The 21740-nt window shown below is 41.0% G+C and overlaps 1 protein-coding gene across 2 annotated transcripts in view; it reads right to left on the reverse strand.

The window, feature by feature from the left end:
* Window positions 1–8296: 8296 nt before the first annotated feature.
* IL4R (interleukin 4 receptor) overlaps window positions 8297–21740 on the reverse strand; it is a 29669-nt gene continuing 16225 nt past the window's right edge. For both annotated transcript variants that reach the window (XM_075831412.1, XM_075831411.1), the window contains exons 9-11: window positions 15221–15293; window positions 11027–11073; window positions 8297–10942 (exon numbers count right to left, since the gene is read on the reverse strand). In XM_075831412.1, the coding sequence (XP_075687527.1) occupies window positions 9394–10942; window positions 11027–11073; window positions 15221–15293 (1669 nt within the window). In that variant the 3' untranslated portion in view covers window positions 8297–9393. The remainder of the gene's footprint in view (window positions 10943–11026; window positions 11074–15220; window positions 15294–21740) is intronic.

Here is a 21740-nt window from a genome sequence, read left to right on the forward strand (position 1 = left end):
CATGCTTTAGCGTCATATGGCCTGCAAAGTCATCGTAGGAGGCCGGACTGCGCACAAAGAAAAGGGAGGGGGTAAGTATCGACTTTTTTTTGTTATTATTAAGCGCTTCTTTCCGCAGTGGAAATTCCGTCTGAAAAACTGCACCACAATGTGGTGCGATTTTTCGGACGGAAGGTGCTGCGGGGGTTCCAGGTTGGATACGCTGTGCAGTTTTTACACAGCGTATCCGACCCGTGGGAACCCGGCCTTAAAGAGAATTTCCACTCTAAACATATAATCTGAGGTAAAACTGTCCGTACACTTGAGAGCGATTTCAACTGACTATACTGTATGCATGCACACTGTTTATTTCAATAGGGAGATGGGAATAAGCTGCTGCCAGTTCCCTCTGCCCGCAGCTTATCTCCCGCTGCAACAAAGGATTGGCACGTTGAAATCCAACATGCCTGGTCCTTCTTCCCCCGACATCTGTTGACAGGGGACAGTCAGCGAGCTCCCATTGGAGTTGTCGGCCATCTTTTTTTTTTTTTTATGCATGTGCATGGCCAGCTTTAAAGCAGCAGCCAGAGGTTGGTAATTATGTTTGCTTTACTTACAGAGATATTGGCATTTTTCTGTTTTCTGCAAAAGTGACAACAGAAAGTTTGAATTAGCTTCTCAGAAACTAATAGAACATGTAGACAGAATGATAATTTTACTATCAGTACCAAAGCGACACTATTAGGGTATGTTCACATGCCCTATTTACGGACATAATTCAGGTGTTTTACGCCTGGAATTACGGCCGAAAATACGTCTCCAAAGCGTCGGCAAACATCTGCCCATTCATTTCAATGGGGTTACGATGTTCTGTGCAGACGGTCTTTTTTTTTAGGTGCCGCTGTCCAAAGACGGCGCGTAAAAAAGACGCCCGCGTCAAAGAAGTGCCTGTAACTTCTTGGGACGTAATTGGAGCCGTTTTCAATTGACTCCATAGAAAAACAGCTCCAATTACGTCCGTAATGGACGCAGCGAAAAACGCCTGCACATGCAAAAACGTCTGAAATTCAGGAGCTATTTTCGCCTAAAAACAGCTCCGTAATTTCAGGCGTATCGGACGCTGCCGTGTGAACATACCCTTACCTTTACTTTTTATTTTTCAAAGGTGACAACTAATATCAGAGCAAAGAACAAAATTACAGTGCTCACCCCTAGAGTAGATTGTACTATATTTCATACAATGGTATCGTCTCGCAGCATGGGCAGTAGTGTTTCCAGCTCCCCGGCTGACTGACCATTCACGCATCGTCAAAGGTCACAGCCAAAATGGCTGCACTTCTCGTTGTCACTTATGCAAAAATACCAATTTAAGTATTAATTTACTATTATGTGGACAATTTTAAGTTTTTGGTGAACATCCTCTGTCAGAGCCTGGAACATGGACCCAATCATACACAGAGTATCTGCTTCTTCCCCTCTACCACCTTTCCTTAAGAATCTGTATAGTATCTTTAAAGATCCACTTAAAATTTTTATTTCACTACTGTATACACTTAAAGAGGCTCTGTCACCAGATTTTGCAACCCCTATCTGCTATTGCAGCAGATCGCGCTGCAATGTAGATTACAGTAACGTTTTTATTTTTAAAAAACGAGCATTTTTGGCCAAGTTATGACCATTTTTGTAGTTATGCAAATGAGGCTTGCAAAAGTCCAAGTGGGTGTGTTTAAAAGTAAAAGTCCAAGTGGGTGTGTATTATGTGCGTACATCGGGGCGTTTTTAATACTTTCACTAGCTGGGCGCTCTGAAGAGAAGTAACATCCTCTTCTCTTCAGAACGCCCAGCTTCTGACAGTGCAGATCTGTGACGTCACTCCCAGGTCCTGCATCGTGACGGCCACATCGGCACCAGAGGCTACAGTTGATTCTGCAGCAGCATCAGCGTTTGCAGGTAAGTCGATCTTACCTGCAAACGCTGATGCTGCTGCAGAATCAACTGTAGCCTCTGGTGCCGATGTGGCCGTCACGATGCAGGACCTGGGAGTGACGTCACAGATCTGCACTGTCAGAAGCTGGGCGTTCTGAAGAGAAGAGGATGTTACTTCTCTTCAGAGCGCCCAGCTAGTGAAAGTATTAAAAACGCCCCGATGTACGCACATAATACACACCCACTTGGACTTTTACTTTTAAACACACCCACTTGGACTTTTGCAAGCCTCATTTGCATAACTACAAAAATGGTCATAACTTGGCCAAAAATGCTCGTTTTTTAAAAATAAAACCGTTACTGTAATCTACATTGCAGCGCCTATCTGCTGCAATAGCAGATAGGGGTTGCAAAATCTGGTGACAGAGCCTCTTTAACCTGGTTGGTCTTGCATATCATTAACCTCAGAAGCCTTTTATCTATTCCCAAAACTGAATACATTTGCCATTTAAACCAATCTGTTAATCCCTCATGGCACCCCCTGCTGTTTCATTTCTCCACTGCTCTGCACGTTCTTCCAGCTATGCTCTGCCTGGAGGACGCGCATGTGCAGTCTCTCCTAGTATGCGGCCAGCTGTAGAGAGCACCTGGTGGCGGATTAATGCACTAGGTTCTCTCCGCCAAGCGTCCCTAAATCAGCTTTCTCACGTCATAGCGCTGAGAAAGCTGATCAGCAGGGATGAAGGCTCAGGTCGTGATGCAGCAGCAAGGACAATATTGCAGAGGCTCACAAACGGCATTTTGGGGATTGTATGAGGCAACCTTACAAGCCCGGTCACGTGTTAGTAGATCCCTCTTCCGAGGGGCTTGCGGCACGTTTCAACATGGGATTCAAACATAAAAAATTAACATGAGAACCAACTTTAATAGGGGTGAGAATACATAATATTACATTTGTAAAGAAAAAAATAGGAGGATTTGGGAGTAAATGCGGTGGTGGGATAACCCCTTTAAGTATACTTAATACATTAAGGCTCTGTTCACAGGAACCATTCTGGATATTATGGGGTTTTTTTAACAGGAAAAAAAAAAGCACACCAGACTACACTATTCTGGCCATGGATAACTGACGGAACCGCCTAACACCACTGTGAACACCACCTGAGTGATCTTCAGCTATAGCATTTTTTTTCATATTTTTTGCTTATGAATGATTCTCTTGTCTTTTTCTTCTCAGTATTGCTCCTGTTAGAGAAGCAGTTTTGGCTCCAGAGCTGCTCCTCCTACTAAAACTGAAAACTGGAAGTTGCAGCTATAGACAGCCATTATAAAGGGTATGGAGAGGTATCTTTAGTCACTTGGTCACTCAAATGTATACAAGTATACACAAACATCTCTGCTCTCTCCTCCTTACTCCCCTCTCCTCTCATCATGTCTGCCAGTTTTGTACCTGTTACCCCCTTAGTCATGCCCATTTACCTTCTATGCCTATTAGGATTAGTACACTCTTACACTGATGAAGGAACATTCACATGACAGACTATATGTATATTGGGAGCTAGCAATACATAATTACTCTCTTGGGGTTTCCATCCACTTCAATGGAAGAAGCCATAAGAAAGGAAATATATATACATACATACATGATTCTGCATCCTGCTTCATAATTCAAAACTTCTGACCTGTCACTATGACATGTCAGAAGTCTGTTGAACGTTTAGTTACCCTTTAACCCCTTCCCTCTTTAGCCACTTTTGACCTTCCTGACAGAGCCTCATTTTTCAAATCTGACATGTGTCACTTTATGTGGTAATAACGTCGAAATGCTTTCACCTATCCGGGCAATTCTGAGATTGTTTTCTCGTGACACATTGGACTTTAAGATAGTGGTAAAATTTGGTCGATACATTCAGTATTTAATTGTGAAAAACACGAAAATATAGTGAAAAATTGCAAAAATTAGCATTTTTCTCAATTTAAATGTATCTGCTTGTAAGACAGGCAGTTATAACACACAAAATTGTTGCTAATTAACATTCCCCATATGTCTACTTTAGATTGGCATCGTTTTTTGAACATTCTTTTATTTTTCTATGACCTCACAAGGCTTAGAACTTTAGCAGCAATTTCTCACATTTTCAAGAAAATTTCAAAAGGCTATTTTTACAGGGGCCAGTTCAGTTGTGAAGTGGTTTTGAGGGCCTTATATATTAGAAACCCCCAAAAAGTCACCCCATTTTAAAAACTTGACCCCTCAAAGTATTCAAAACAGCATTTAGAAAATGTCTTAACCCTTTACACATTTCACAGGAATTAAAGCAAAGTAGAGGTGAAATTTACAAATTTCATATTTTTTTACAGAAATACATTTTTAATACAATTTTTTTTATAACACAGAAGGTTTTACCAGAGAAATGCAACTCAATATTTGTTGCCCAGTTTCTGCAGTTTTAGGAAATATCCCACATGTGGCCGTAGCGTGCTACTGGACTGAAGCACCGGCCTCAGAAGCAAAGGAGCACCTAGTGGATTTTTGGGCCTTATTTTTGTTAGAATATATTTTAGGCACCATGTCAGGTTTGAAGGGCTCTTGCGGTGCCAAAACAGTGAAAATCCCCCAAAAGTGACCCCATCTGGGAAACTAGACACCTCAAGGAAATTATCTAGGGGTGTAGTGAGCATTTTGACCGCACAGGTTTTTTACAGAAATTATTGGAAGTAGGCCGTGAAAATTAAAATCAACATTTCTTCAAAGAAAATGTAGGTTTAGCGATTTTTTTTCTCATTTCCACAAGGACTAAAGGAGAAAAAGCACCGCAAAATTTGTAAAGCAATTTCTCCCGAGTAAAACACTACCCCACATGTGGTAATAAATGGATATTTGGACACACGGCAGGGCTTAGAAGGGAAAGAGCGCCGTTTGGCTTTTGGAGCTCAAATTTAGCAGGAATGGTTTGAGAGGCCATGTCACATTTACAAAGCCCCTGAGGGGACAAAACAGTGGAAACCCCCCACAAGTGACCCCATTTCGGAAACTACACCCATTGAGGAAATTATCTAGGGGTATAGTGAGCGTTTTGACCCCACAGGTTTTTTGCATAAATTATTGGAAGTAGGCTGTGAAAATGATCATCTAAATTTTTTCAAAGAAAATGTAGGTTTAGCTAATTTATTCTCATTTCCACAAGGACTGAAGGAGAAAAAGCACCACAAAATTTGTAAAGCAATTTCTCCCGAGTAAAACAATACCCCACATGTGGTAATAAACGGCTGTTTGGACACACGGCAGGGCTTAGAAGGGAAAGAGCACTATTTGGCTTTTTGAGATCACATTTAGCAGGAATGGTTTGCGGAGGCCAGGTCACATTTGCAAAGCCCCTGAGGGGACAAAACAATGAAAACGCCCAAAAAGGGACTCCATTTAGGAAACTACACCTCTTGAGGAATTCATCTAGGGGTGTAGTAAGCATTTTGACCCCACAGATGTTTCATAGAATTTATTAGAATTAGGCAGTGAAAATAAAAACAGTCCTTTTTCTTCAATAAGACGTAGCTTTAGCGCAAATTTTTTCATTTTCTCAACAAATAAAGGAAAAAAAGAACCCAAAATTTGTAAAGCAATTTCTCCCGAGTACGGCAATACCCCATATGTGGTCATAAACTGCTGTTTGGGCAAACGGCAGGGCTCAGAAGGAAAGGACCGCCATTTGGAGTGCAGATGTTGCTGGATTGGTTTCTGGGCGCCTGTGGGCCCAAAACAGTGGAAACCCCCCAGAAGTGACCCCATTTTGGTAACGACACCCCTCAATGCATTTACCAAGGGGTGTAGTAAGCATTTTAACCCTGCAGGTGTTTTGTAGAAATTAGTGTTCACTCGATGTTGCAGAGTGAAAATGGGATTTTCTTCCATAGATATGCCAATATGTGGTGCCCGGCTTGTGCCACCATAACAAGACAGCCCTCTAATTATTATGCGGTGTTTCCCGGTTTTAGAAACACTCTACATGTGGCCCTAATCTTTTGCCTGGACATATGACAGGGCTCAGGAGTGAAGAGTACCATGCGGAGTTGAGGCCTAATTTGGCGATTTACAAAGTATTGGTTCACAACTGCAGAGGCTCAGATGTGAAATAATAAAAAGAAACCCCTGAGAAGTGACCCCATTATGGAAACTGCACCCCTCAAGGCATTTATTAAGAGGTGTAGTGAGCATTTTCACCCCACAGGTCTTTTCCATAAATGAATGCACTGCGGATGGTGCAAATTAAAAATGTATATTTTTCCCTAGATATGCCATTCAGTGGCAAATATGTCATGCCAAGCTTATGACACTGGAGACACACACCCCAAAAATTGTTAAAAGGGTTCTCCCGGGTATGACGATGCCATATATGTTGAAGGAAACTGCTGTTTGGGCACGCTGTAGGGTTCAGAGCCGAGGGAGCACCATTTGGCTTTTGGAGAGCGGATTTTGCTTGGTACTAAATTTGTTTGAGTATTGCTGGTGTTTTATAATGTGGGGGTACATGTAAGCGGGGCGGAGTATATAAGGGGCATAGTCAGGTGGTATGAAAAAAAAATAATAATCCATAGATGTGTGTTACGCTGTGAAGCAATCCTTTCCGCACAGGCCAGTGTCGCACTGATAAATGGTGTAATTTCTTATCCCCCTTTTGGTCCACACTCTGCACCTTTGTAGTTTGGGGAATTTTGCTGGGAAAGTGTTGTCCTGGTATAATACGGGCACCGTCGCTTCCAGCGGATATGTTTGGGCCCTCCCTTTCCTGGTTCCCTAATTTTAGGTCCTTGATAAATCGCCTCTTCAAACTGAAGAAATGTTCCCCTCGGGCACAACTGCATATTTTTTTATTTCCTGACTTATTGGAGCCATAACTAATTTTATTTTTCATAGACGTAGCGGTATGAGGGCTGGTTTGTTGCGGGACGAGCTGTAGTTATTATTGGTACCATTTTGGGGTACATGCGACTTTTTGATCACCTTTTATCCTATTTTTTGGGATGCCAGGTAAACAAAAAAATGCAATTCTGGCACAGCTTTTTTCGTTTTTTTTTTTATACAGCGTTCACCATGCGTTATAAATTACATGTTAACTTTATTCTGCGGGTCAGTACGATTCCGGCGATACCTAATTTATAGCACTTTTTTATGTTTTACAACTTTTTTCACAATAAAATTACTTTTCTAAAAAGAATGTATTTTTTTTCTGTCGCCAAGTTGTGAGAACCAGAACGTTTTAATTTTTTTGTCGACGGAGCTGTATGAGGGCTTGTTTTTTGCGGGACAAGCTATAGTTTTTATAGGTACCATTTTTGGATACGCGCGACTTTTTGATCACTTTTTATTCTAATATTTGTAGGGCAAAGTGACTAAAAAACAGAAACTCTGGTAATGTTTTTTACACGCTGTTCACCGCGTGCAATAAATAATACAATATTTTGATACCTCAGGTCGTTACGGTCGTGGCGATACCAAATACATATGGTTTATTATTATTTTTCAATAATAAAGGACTTGATAAGAGTAAAAGGGGGATTGTGTTTTATTTGATTACTTGAAACTTTTATTGTTTTCAAACTTTTATTTTTTGCACTTTTTTTTTACACTTTTTTATACTTTTTTTACACTTTTCTTCAAGTCCCACTAGGGGACTTGAAGGTCCAACGGTCAGATTTTTTTTTTTCTAATACATTGCACTACCTATGTAGTGCAATGTATTAGATCTGTCAGTCATTCACTGACAGCAAGCCGATTAGGCTTCGCCTCCCGGCGGGGCCTAAATCGGCTTCCGTAATGGCAGAGCAGGAGAACATTGTGTCTCCTGTTGCCATAACAGCAGTCGCCAGTCCCGATTGCCTGTCAGGGCTGGCGATCTGCTAGTAACCGCTACGATGCAGCAATCGCTTTCGATTGCTGCATCGAAGGGGTTAATGGCAGGGATCGGAGCTAGCTCCGGTTCCTGCCGTTACAGGTGGATGTCAGCTGTACAGTACAGCTGACTTCCACCGCTGATGACGCCGGATCAGCTCCTGACCCGGCGCCATCTTGCCGGCAGCTACGGAAGCCGATCAGGCTCCGCCGCCGGGCGGATCTTGACCGGCTTCGGTGCTAGGCAGACCGGGGGGCCAGTATTAGGCCTCCGGTTGCCATTGCAGCCACCGGAACCCCGGCAATTTCATTGCTGGGGCTCCGATGAGCTGCAAACACCTTAAGTGCAGCGATCGCGTTTGAGCGCTGCACTTAAGGGGTTAATGGCGGGGATCGAAGCTAATTTCGGTCCCCGCCGTTACAGTCGGATGTCAGCTGTAAGATACAGCTGAGATCCGGTGATGATGGCACCGACTCAGCTTTTGAGCCGGTGCCAAACATTTGACGTACATGTACGGCATTTTGCGGGAAGTCAATGCTTTCCATGACGTACATGTACGTCAAATGTCGGGAAGGGGTTAAATAAATAATACAGTGTTTTAAAAGTTCACACTGAAGAAGGTCTCTGTAAGGTAACTGAAAAATAATGAAACATACGCTTTTTTATACATATAGGCTTATTCAGTGTCTGCTATGATAAGTTATTTGAAAATGTTGGCACAATAAATGTAGCACGGGCCCAATAGTGCATTATTGTTTACTATAGCACATATTAAAATACAAAGTAAGCGATACAAACAAAAACAAATCTCTCCAGGAGTTTAAAGTGAATGTACACATTTGAAGACCGTTTTTTTTCTTCATCTAAACAGGGCCACAATTCTGTTCTTAATATATGTTTATAGCAGTCAAATCTGTTTTTCCTATACAGAACTCCAAATCATCTGCATAGACGGAGTTAAATGCTGAAATTCTGACTTCCTGCAGCCACCACTAGAGGGAGCTTATGAGCTTGCTGCATACTTGTTCAATTCAATGTAACAGCAGTATGCGTGCGCTCCCCCTAGTGGGGGCTCAGACACCTTATTAATTTATCTTTATGTCTATGCAGGTGATTTGAAGCTCCGTATGAGAAAAAAATATTTAGAGAAATAATGCATATAAAAAAAGTCTATTAAGAAATCAGCACAGAAGGTTCGATCTAAAAACAACATAATGTTAAAAGTTGGACATATACTTTAAGCCAGGTGTCTCAATGTGTAATTTGAGACTTCTCACTAGTAGTTCATGCCCTTGCATTGAGTGAGACATGTTATCCCACACGACAACCAGAAAATGCACAAAATATACCATTGTCCCAATCGGCTGCTGCTTACACATAGTGAAGCGAAGCCATTCATGTTGCCATGAGCGGTTTGTAAGGTCAAAAAGTAGAACCCCAGTGGGTGAAGTTTGAAAGACATTAGCTTCTGCTATAAGAATTATAGACCCCCCCCCCCCACTGTATTCTCAAATAAATAAGTCCTATTTCTGTTGTATACATTCTTAAAAAAGCTTCTTTGTGCTTGTCCGTATATTTTTCTATTTTATATAGTTTATTTCTACCACAATGCTATCTTCATATATGAATTGCATTCTTTGTCCATATTGTTTTGCTGTACTAGTAAATGGCTATTTGTTTGGCTATAATCTCCATAAAGAGGGACAAAATATGACAAATTCTCAAATTTCATTGGTAAGCACTTGGCATGAAGACCGTTCTTATCAAGGAGATCATCACGAATGATTGGTGCCTCATCCAGTGAACATGGGAATGATAAAGGATTTGAAGGCAATCCAACAGATGCTAAGCCCAGTGACATGTCAGGTCCGTGCATATTTGCAACATTCCTTATATGTTCACTTATGTCAAAGGTCAAAGCCAAAGATTTATCAGCTTCTTTTAATGTCCTGTTAAAGCCATAATGAATGTCTGAGGCCTGGTCTGCCAAACCCTTTTGTTCATCTGCTAATGTCGTAGAATAGGATGGATATTTCCCATCAAGAAAGCAGAATTCCTTTAAGTGGAAGCCAAAACTTTGAGTGTCGTTCCACTGATCTGTCTCACCATTGACCAGTCCAGTCTGTAAAAGGTCTTGGTTATTTTGAAAAGATTCATTGTAGGGATATTGGTTATCCGACAAACAACTGCTATCATCGAAACTATTAGTAGAGACTCTTGTAGGACTTTCAAGGCAACTGGTACTTCTAGAGGTGTCACCTTGTTGAACGGCTTGATGAAAACTTTGATATCCAAACCCTTCAGACACAGAAGTTGGACGAGTCTCTACTCGAAGTTCAGATGTTGGGGTTATGGTCGGTCGAAGATCATCCTCATAAAGAGTTGGTAAATATCTTGTATTGTAATATAGAATACTTTTTGGATTCTGCAATGAATGATGGTAATTGGGTTTGTAAAACCTTGTGCCCAAGGAGAAGATCGATATGTTGTCTCCTTCCGTAATATCAGTAACCGAATCGAATGTCGCTTCGGCTAGAGCACTAGCAAAGCTGTTGTAGCCAGAATTCACAAATGCATCTTCTTTACCTATTTGAGAGCCACTCTCCGTGATGCTGGATACTGGAGCGTAAGGCAAAAAATCACCTTGACCGAGCAAAGAATGATCAAAGCAAAGAGGATTTGGCCCATCTGATCTTGAGTTAACATCCCCTGGAGAATCATCAGAATCATAACTTTGATATCCAGATTCCTGGGAGACTATAGAAAGTGGTAGATGCTTCTCAGCCTTCTGAAAATAATCCGTTAGAATTGATAAACCAAAGCTCCCAAATGTGTTGTCCACATTAAACTTTGCCAGCGCTTCCGTCTCCGCAGGTGAATCACATAAAATTTCACAAAACATCCTTCCAATAGACCAGTCCGTGTCCATCGGATGAATATCTTCTTCTTTATCTTCAGCGGAGTCTTCCTGATTTAAGATGTTATCTTCTCTAGGGTACAGATGAACGCAACTTTCAATATCCACTTTCTCGGGTTCAAAACATTTTTTTTTCATATTACTTTCCATAAGTTTTAGACTATCTTTGACAATAAGTTCTTTAGTGAATTGTTCATGCTTGGACTTCTTGTATGCTTTTACCAGCTTTCCACTAGTGAGAAGATGGAAATGATAAAAACATAAAAACGGAGGGCCACCAAAAACATCAATGTACAAATATGAAGCAAGAACTTACCATGCTTTTCCAGCACTTGTCTTACAATCTGGTTTCAAATAATTTTTCTAAAGAATATAAAAAAAATTGTAATCAACAAATAATTCTCTATAAATCTCATTCCTATATAATATTATTACCCTATTATAAGACCACCCTTTCTAGCTTCCACAGGGTCTTCAGATTTAGATACATGTCTACTAGAACCTCCTCCATCTTCCCCTAGGAAGGTCATTTGATTGATATATATATATATATATATATCTCGATCAATGAATGTAGATATGCCTTTATTTTGGGTCTGTTGTATATAAATGTCGTTAGTTTTGTATCTTAGGTTTCACTATAATCATGTACAGTATTCTCTATTAGTTGTCTGTTAAATTTCTGCAACAAGTGTGCCACGTGGGAACATACCCTAAGTGGATATTAACTGTGAAATTAACTTGTGACCACTCGGGCAGCTCTCCTCTATTTTTTCATTAAGAAGAACTTAAAGGACTTGTCCACTTTTGCAACCAAATACTTTTGCTCCAATGCTCCTAAAACAAAACCTGAAGCAACTTTGCAAATAGTCTTTCAAATGTCCTGCTGTTACCTGGAGCACTCCATAGCAGGTGGAATCCCATATAGCCATCCAATTGCTATACTTCACTCATATGTTTCTATATTGATCTGCTTATCGATAATACCATCTTAGTGCTCCATGGTCGCGTTAGTCTGCACGTCCTCATCCCTCTTCTACCCCCTTCCTGCGGACAAGTTTACATTGAGTGGCTGCGCTGCCTCACGCCGGCCGTAACATAGCCTTTCTCTCCATATTGTGATATACGCCACTCCTGCTCTCCACCAACAACTACTGCCCTTCCTATGAACTTGAACCTGGGCTTCCCACCTCAAATGAATCCATCTGGTGTATACCAGCTAGTGCGCTTAACTAAAACTATTGTGGACACCGCCTCTGTACAACTCCCATCTCCGGTGCATGCAGGAACTACAATAAGCTACTTTCAACATTGTGCTCACTGCAGAAAGCAATAATAATTATTCATGACTTCCCTTCTGTTTGTTTTGCTTAAATATAACTTGAAAACTTTTATTAGGGCCTGTTCACAGCAGCGTTTGCTTTCCGTTAAGGGGTTCCGTCGGAGGTTTCCGTCGGACGAACCCCTCAACGGAAAGTCAAATGGAGACCTTAGCTTCCGTTTGCATCACCATTGATATCAATGGTGACGGAAACATTGTTAATGGTTTTCTTTTGACACCATTCCGGAAAGGTTTCCGTTTTTGTGACGGAATCAACTGCGCAGTCGTTGTGAATTTTACTACCTTGCTTTCAGGTTTCAGTTTCTCTCTTTCTTTAAAGCGGTTCTTCGCTTTGAACAATCCCTACTTATTAGAAGTGTCCCTTGACAATAAGCTGATAACAAAGTGTCCCCTTGTTGGGACCCCCAGTGATCAACTGTAATCTGTGGAGAAACCTGGCAATGAGCGCCATGACAAAGCGGCAAGACGCTATTACCACAACAAGCGCTCGTCTATGCAGTATTCCCAGCATGGCTCAGTGCCTGAAGAAGGTCGTATTGACCGAAACGTTGCACTCTGCCACTGGCATTAAAAACAAAAAAATTAAAAAAATTAAACTTTTTTTCAAATTGGTGTTCCGGATACTTTCTTTTATACTGATAAAACTATTATGTCATTTATGCCACACGGTGAATGCCGTAAAAAAAAAAAGTTACAACAATGCCAGAATCGCTGTTTTTAGGACACATCTCCTCCCAAAAAATGGAATAAAAAGTGATAAAAATGTCACAATTACCCCAAAATAGTACCAATTAAAACAACAACTCGTCCCGAAAAAAAAATCGCTTACTCAGCTTTGTCCACGCAAAAATAAAGAGTTATGAGCCTTAAAATATGGTGACAGAAAACAAAGGATTTTTTTTAAAAAAAAGTGATTTGATTGTGAAAAAGCTGCGATACATGAAAAAAAACTACCGTACATTTTGGACTATAAGACGCACCCAGGTTTTAGACTATTGGTTAAAAAAAAATAATTTGTTTGGTTTCACCACATTCTGCCATAACTTTTATATTTTTTCATCGTTTGAGCGGTGTGAGGGCTTATTTTTTGCAGGACGAGCTTTTATTGGCAACATTTTTTGGTACATACGATTTTTTTTATCACCTTTTATTTCATTTTTGCGCTATGGTGACCAAAAATCAACGATTCTGGGGTTTTACATTTTTTATTTTTTCTTTACGCCGTTCACCGTGAGAGTAAAATAATGCTATATTGTAATACTTCGGACTTTTACCTTGTGCTTGGGGAAAAATGTGAATTTTTTTTTTTTTTTTGGAACTTTTAATATTTTTTTACACTCCTGAAAATGTATCTAACTTTGTTTTTTACACATTTTATTAGTTCCCTTAGGGGACTTGAACCAGCGATCATTAGATCGCTGGTACAATACACTGCAATACATGGATGAGTTATGGAAATAGCGTAACTCGCTAAGCTACTCTGTTTCCGTGACTCCCATAGTAGTGGATGGCAGTTATAGAAGCAGCGTAGCATTCTATGCTGTTTCTGTAACTACTATTCAGTTCTATGGGAGTTACGGAAACAGCATAGCTCAGTGAGCACTCGGCTGTTTCCGTAACTCCCGACCACCTAACCAGGAAGTGGCCGGGAGATAGCGAAGCCGTGTAAGATAAAATGGGGTTTTGGGGGACCTGTGGATATGTCATAAATGTCCTTCATGGGAAGACCCCTATTGACCGCGGCACTTTACTAGTTAAACGGCCAGGAACAGCGCCATTGCTGTTCCTGGCCATTAGAGCAGCGTGTGAGCTGTAAAACACAGCTGACACCTGCAATGTATAGAGCGGGCTCAGTGCATGAGCCTGCTCCAAACATTATCCCCTCCCCTCTCCATGATGTGCCGGCACATCATGGGTCGGGAAGGGGTTAAGTAAGAAGCGGTCAGGGGTCCCTTGACTGACGACTATAAGATGCAGGGTACTTTTTAGCAAGATTTATTCTTGCTAAAACTGCGTCTTATGGTCCGAAAAATACGGTATATAAATTTGGTACTGTCAAAACCGTATGGACCCTCAGACTAAAGTTAACATGTAATTTATGGCACTCTGTGAATGCCGGAAAAAAAACAATAAAAACAAATTAAAGAATTGCTTGTTTTTGGTAATTTCCTCTTCCAAAAAATGAAATAAGTGATCAAACAGTCTTGTGTGTCCCAAAATTTGACCAATAAATTCCATAGCTTGTCTCGCAAAAAACAAGCCCTCACCCAGCTCCATCAACCGACAATTTTAAAAGTTATGGCACTAGTAAAGCGGTGATGAAAAAACATCCCGGTGTGCAGGCCGAAGGTGAAGATTCCTTCCGTTTCAGGACCCTGGTATTTAGGAACTAGTAAAGGAAGGGACATAGCACATCTGCTGGAAGCGAGGGCGCATTATACCAGGGCAACACTTTCCCAGCAAAATTTCCAAAACTACAAAGGAGGAAAAGTCCCCAAAACGTGCAGTGTTACAAAAGGGGGATAAGAAAGGATACCGTTTATCAGTGCGACACTGGTCTGTGCTTAACAGATTGCTTCACAGCATACCACACATCTATGGATAATTGTATTATTTACCCCGTTATTATACCCTCTTATTATGCCCTGATGCACAGATGTCAAAATGCTCACTACACAGCTAGATAAATTCCTTGTGGGTGTAGATTCTAAAATGGGGCCACTTTTGGGAGGTTTCCTTTGTTTTGTTGCCGCAAGACCTCTTCAAACCTGACATGGTGCATAAAAAATAATCCAATAAAAGAAGGCACCAAATCCGCTAGGAGCTCCTTTTTGCAATTTTTCGCTACATTTTGGTGTTTTTCACAATTAAATACTGAATATAACGACCAAATTTTACCACTAACATAAAGTCCAATATGTCACGAGAAAACATTCTCAGAATTGCTTGGATAGGTAAAAGCATTCCAAAGTTATTACCACATAAAGTGACACGTCAGATTTGAAAAATTAGGCTCTGTCAGGAAAGTCAGAACTGGCCGCAGCGGGAAGGGGTTAAGCTATAATACTATAGATTGTATAATGATGATCTATGTAGACTTTCATTCTTCAAAGACAAAGCCAGTATTGTAGCCAGTGCCTAATATATTCTCTGTTCATAGTCACTCACCTGTACCAGTGTGCTCCCAGCTAGCTTACTTCTTGCCGGATCTGGAATGTTATTCCACCATTTTTTCTTGGTTCTACAAGTTTGAGGAATATAACAGGATATATTTATACAGGAACATATTGTACAGTAACAATCTGTACTTCTAATACCATATACTCAGGGCAGAGAAGAATTTGCATAATAAATGTATGTTTTTCCCAGATTAAGGAGAGCTGGGGTAGTAGTGGTCTTGGTATATAGGAGTGCTGGGGTAGTAGTGGTCTGGTATATAGATGAGCTGGGGTAGTAGTGGTCTATTATATAGGAGAGCTGGGGTAGTAGTGGTCTGTTTATAGGAGAGCTGGGGTAGTAGTGGTCTGGCATATAGAAGAGCATGGATAGTAGTGGCCTGGTATATAGGAGAGCCGGGGTAGTAGTGGTGTAGTATGTAGGGGAGCCTGGGAAATAGTGGTCTGGTATATAGGAGAGTTGGGGTAGCAGTGGTCTGTTATATAAGAGAGCCAGGGTAGTACTGGACTGGTATATAGGAGAGCCGGCGTAGTAATGGTCTGGTATGTAGAAGAGATTAAGGATGTATGTTCTTCAGTACTCATTGCTTTATCCAGTTAAGCTTAGAGTTGTTTGGGAAGAGTGCCCATTTTTCTTTGATAGGATTGAGGATGTGAGCAGTTGGATGGACTCTAAAGGTCTAAAAATATAGTTAATAGGCGGGGTTTCATGGTGGGGGGGAGGTAGGGATTAGTAAAAGAATATGAAAGAAGGAAGAAAGAGTAGGCATGGCGGAGTGGAGGGAGGGCGTGACAGGGAGAATTTATTTGAGATGATCTTGAGTAATACATTTTATGTTTTCTGGTATTGTCTTCCCTCCGGGTATTTTTTAATTATATTTTATTTTTTTTATTTTAATTATTAGATGCAGTTTAAACTTGCATCATGGAATGTAAGAGGATTGCGCACTAATATAAAGCAGATTTCAGTGTTGGATTCAATTAAAAGTGTACGGCTTAATGTTATTTCTTTTCAGGAAACACATTTTTCTCCAGCATGGAACCATTTATTTAACCCCTTAACGCTCCATGACCTACTATTAGGTCATGCTAACTGTAGCGTTCGCGCTCAGTGACCTAATAGTAGGTCATGGAGTAAACACGGCGCCGTTCGCGCGGGGCGCGTTCATGAGCTGTGATAGCTGCTGTTTCCGACAGCAGACTATCACTGCTCAATGTGCCGGGACCGATCGCGGAGCTCCCCCGCCGATTAACCCCTCAGAAGCCGCGTTCAATAGCGATCGCGGCTTCTTAGGGGTTAATCCGCCATCGCCGGCCTGCTACACGATAGCGGCCGGCGATGGTGACTATGGCAACCGGACACCAAACAATGGCGTCCGGCTATGCCATAGACGGAAGCCTTGTGGGTCCTGACAACGTCAGGACCCACTATGCTTGCTGTCAGTGAGTAGCTGACAGCTCTAATACACTGCACTACGCATGTAGTGCAGTGTATTAGAATAGCGATCAGAGCCTCCTGCCCTCATGTCCCCTAGTGGGACAAAGTAATAAAGTAAAAAAAAAGTAAAAAAAAGATGTGTAAAAATAAGAAAATAAAAGTTTTAAAAGTAATAAAAGTAAAAGTCCCACTTTTTCCCTTATCAGTCATTTATAATTAATTTAAATATATAAACAAACAAATAAACTATACATAATTGGTATCGCCGCGTCCGTAACGGCCTGAACTACAAAATTATTTTGTTATTTATCCCGCACGGTGAACGCCGTAAAAAAATATATTGATAAACCGTACCACAATCACAATTGTTTGGTCACTTCACCTCCCAAAAAATGGAATAAAAAGAGATCAAAAAGTCGCATGTACCGAAAAATGGTCCTGATCGAAACTACAGTTCGTTACGCAAAAAATAAGTCCTCGCACGGCTTTATTGATTGAAAAATAAAAACGTTCTGGCTCTTAGAATAAGGTAACACAAAAAGTGAATGATTGTTTACAAAACGTATTTTATTGTGCAAACGCCATAAGACATAAAAAAAAACTATAAACATCTGGTATCGCCGTAATCGTATCGCCCCGCAGAATAAAGTGAATATGTCATTTATAGCGCACGGTGAACGCTGTAAAAAAAAAAGTATACAAAAACAATAGTAGAATTGCTGTTTATTAGTCACCACGCCACCTAAAAATGGAATAAAAACTGATCAAAAAGCCGCATGCACCCCAAGAAAACAACAATGGATTCCTCAAGGGGTCTAGTTTCCAAATTGGGGTCACTTTTGGGGGGTTTCCAATGTTTTGGCACCACAAGACCTCTTCAAACCGGACATGGTGCCTAATAAAAAAGAGGCCTCAAAATCCACTAGGTGCTCCTTTGCTTCGGAGGCCGGGGCTTCAGTAAATTACCGCACTAGGGCCACATGTGGGATATTTCTCAAAACTGCAGAATCTGGGCAATAAGTATTGAGTTGTGTTTCTCTGATAAATCCTTTTGTGTTATAAAAAAAATGGTATAAAAAGAGTAAATTTCACCTCTACTTTGCTCTAAATTTCTGTGAAACACCTAAAGGGTTCATAAACTTTCTAAATGCTGTTGTGAAAACTTTGAGGGGTCTAGTTTCTAAAATGGGGTGTTTGATAGGGGTTTCTAATATATGGGCCCCTCAAAGCAACTTCAGAAATGAACTGGAACCTAAAAAAATAAATAAATGAGGCAATACTTCGCTTCTTACATTATACTGATAATGAGCCGTGCGCACCCCGAGATGACCCCAGTTTTGACCGTTTGGATAAACGGAGACCCCTATTAGACCGTTCCAGTGCCCGGTTTTCCCAAGCATACACCCCCGAGAAGTGTTTTTCTATTGATGAGTCCCTGGTACATTTTAAAGGGAGGGTTCAATTCCGCCAGTACCTGCCGGGTAAGAGGGCAAGGTATGGCGTGAAGATGTATAAGCTGCGAGAGGGCATCAGGGTATACCTACAGATTTAGGATATATGAAGGAAAGGCCACCCGCAAACCAGACTGCATCCTGGACTACAATAGGTACATGGGAGGGATGGATTTGTCAAATCAAGTCCTGAAGCCCTACAGCGCCATGCGGTGTGGTATAAGAAGCTGGCCGGGCACATCATACAGATGGCTTTGTACAATGTGTACGTGCTACGTCGATGTTCAGGCCAGAGGGGAACTTTCCTGGAATTTCAAGATCTAATCTTTAGGGACCAGGAAGGGGGGGCACCCAGTACTTCTGGAAGCGAGGCCACACGCATCGTACCAGGGCAACACTTTCCAGGAGAAGTTCCCCAAACCGGTGGAAAGGGAAAGAGTCAAAAGAGGTGCAGAGTCTGCTATAAGAGGGGGATAAGGAAGAACACAATATACCAATGTGACACGTGTCCCGAAAAACCAGGGCTCTGTATAAAAGATTGTTTTAAAATGTATCATACATCCCTTGATTTTTAATTTACCCTGATGCACTCCGCACAGCTTACCCCCCTCATCTTTCCCTTCTGAGCCCTGCCGTATGCCCAGGCAGCTGATAACAGCCACATGTAGGGTATTGCCGTACCCAGGAGAACCCACATTACAATTTAAGGGGTGTATATCTCCGGTGGCGCATGCTGGGCACACTATATTGGACACTGAAATGGCATATATATATATAAAATTGCAAATCTCACACTGCACCATCTGCTGCGCATTATCTTTTACACAGTACCTGTGGGGTCAAAATGCTTACTACACCTCTAGATGAATGTCTTAAGGGGTGTAGTTTTTAAAATGGGGTCACTTCTCGGGGGTTTCAACTGTACTGGTACCTCAGGGGCTTCTGCATACATGACTTAGCACCAGAAAAGCTCCAGTAGGCCAAATGGTGGTCCTTTTCTTCTGAGCCCTCCCATGGGCCCAAACGGCAGTTTATCACCACAAATGGGGTATTGCCACACTCAGGACAAATTGGGCAACAAAATGGGGTATGTTGTTCCTTGTGAAAATAAGAAATTTTGATCAAAAATGACATCTTATTGGAAAAAATATCATTTTTTTAATTTCACAGCCCAATTCAAATAGGTGCTCTGAAAAAACTGTGCTGTCAAAATGATAACAAAAACCATAAATGAATTCCTTGAGGGGTGTAGTTTCCAAAATGGGGTCACTTCTGGTGGGTTTCCATTGCTTTGATACCTCTGGGCCTCTGCAAATGCGACATGGCACCCGAAAACCAATCCAGCAAAATCTGGACTCCAACAAACACATAGCGCTCCTTTCCGTCTGAGCCCTCCCATGGGCCCAAACGGCAGTTTATCACCACAAATGGGGTATTGCCGCACTAAGGACAAATTGGGCAACAAAATGGGGTATGTTGTTCCCTGTGAAAATAAGAAATTTTGATCAAAAATGACATCTTATTGGAAAAAATATCATTTTTTTCATTTCACAGCCCAATTCAAATAGGTGCTGTGAAAAAACTGTGCGGTCAAAATGATAACAAAAACCATAAATGAATTCCTTGAGGGGTGTAATTTCCAAAATGGGGTCACTTCTGGTGGGTTTCCATTGTTTTGATACCTCAACACCTCTTCAAACCTGGCATGCTGCCTAAAATATATTCTAATAAAAAAGAGGCCTCAAAATGCACTAGGTGCTTCTTTGCTTCTAGGGCTTGTGTTTTAGTCCACGAGCGCACTAGAGGCACATGTGGGACATTTCTAAAAACTGCAGAATCTGGACAATACATATTTAGTAGTATTTCTCTGGTAAAACCTTCTCTGTTACTAAAAAAAAATTGAATAAAATTGAAATTCAGCAGAAAAAATGAAATTTGCAAATTTCATTTCCACTTTGCTTTAATTCCTGTGAAATGCCTGAAGGGTTAAAAAACTTTCTATATGCTGTTTTGAATACTTTGAGGGGTCTAGTTTTTAAAATGGGGTGTTTTATGGGGGTTTCTAATACATAGGCCCCTCAAATCCACTTCAGAACTGAACTGGCACCTTCAAAAAAAGGCTTTTGAAATTTTCTTAAGAATTTGAGAAATTGCTGTTTATGTTCTAAGCCTTGTAACGTCCAAGAAAAATAAAATAATGTTCAAAAAACGATGCCAATCTAAAGTAGACATATGGGAAATGTGAACTAGTAACTATTTTTGGTGGTATAACCGTCTGTTTTTCAAGCAGATACATTTAAATTCTGAAAAATGCTATTTTTTGTAAATTTTCTCTAAATTTTGCAATTTTTCACAAATAAAGACTGAATATATCGACCAAATTTTACCACAAACATGAAGCCCAAAGTGTCACGAGAAAACAATCTCAGAATCGCTTGGATAGGTTTAAGCATTCCGACGTTATTACCATATAAAGTGAAATATGTCAGATTTGAAAAATGGGCTCTGAGCCTTAAGGCCCAAACTAGGCTGCGTCCTTAAGGGGTTAAGAATGCGTGGGTTGGCGAACAATATCGCTCCACCCTCTCCTCATACTCTTCCGCAGTTTCAATTTTAGTTACCAGAGATACTCATTTTTTATTGCACGAAAAGGTGATTGATAGCCAAGGGAGGTATATATTTTTGCAGTGTACAATAAATAAATTGAGGTGTATTATAGCCTCGATTTATATCCCTCCACTGGCTAACAGTTTTGTTTGAATTTAAAACATTTTTTATTGGAAAAGAGAATCTCCCCTTTTTTATTTTAGGGGACCTTATTAGATAATGGTTTAGATAGGCACTCCGGGAAAAGGAATTTAAGAGTTGGTAAAACAGTTTTTGGAAAATTAATCACGCAGTTTGATTGGCTAGATATTTAGAGAGAAAAGAAGGGTTTGAATAAGGTTTATCCATGTTACAATTAGTCACATTGCACATTTTCAAGGATTGATTTAGCACTTTGTAATGCTTTGGCAATTAATTTTGTTCAAGATATAATATATCTTAAAGTTGGGACTCCTTAAACGGTCCCAGGAAAGTCTGGATATGCTGGAGGCACCGTTATTCATAGGGGAGGTACGGATGATGGTGAATAAAGCTCCTAGGGGTAAGGCGGCAGGAACAGACAGGTTGCCTGCAGAAATATTTCAAAGATATGGCTCCGTATTGTTGCCCTTTCTGTTACAGGTTCTGAATTACTCTTTGGAGATCGGTCGGTTACCACCTTCAATATATGAGACTGAGGCCCCATGCACACGGCCGTGCCCGTAATCACGGTCCGCGATTGCGGGCACGGCCTACCGCCCGCATTTTTGGGTCGTATGGGAGCATGGTCCGTAAAACACGAAAACAAACGGACATGCTCCATAATTCCCGGCACAGTTCTACAGCACGGACACCCATCCGTAGCGATACGGAAAGGTGTCCGCGGCCAATAGAAATGAATAGGGCCGTAATTATGGCCGAATTTAAGGTCGTGTGCATTGGGCCTATAGTTGCAATTCCAAAAGCAAGTAAGGATCCTCTTGAGATTGGGTCCCATCTCTTTGTTAAATTTTGACTAAAATCATGTCAGGGAGACT

The sequence above is a fragment of the Rhinoderma darwinii genome, chromosome 6 (genome assembly GCF_050947455.1).
Source record: "Rhinoderma darwinii isolate aRhiDar2 chromosome 6, aRhiDar2.hap1, whole genome shotgun sequence".
NCBI lineage: Eukaryota > Metazoa > Chordata > Amphibia > Anura > Rhinodermatidae > Rhinoderma > Rhinoderma darwinii.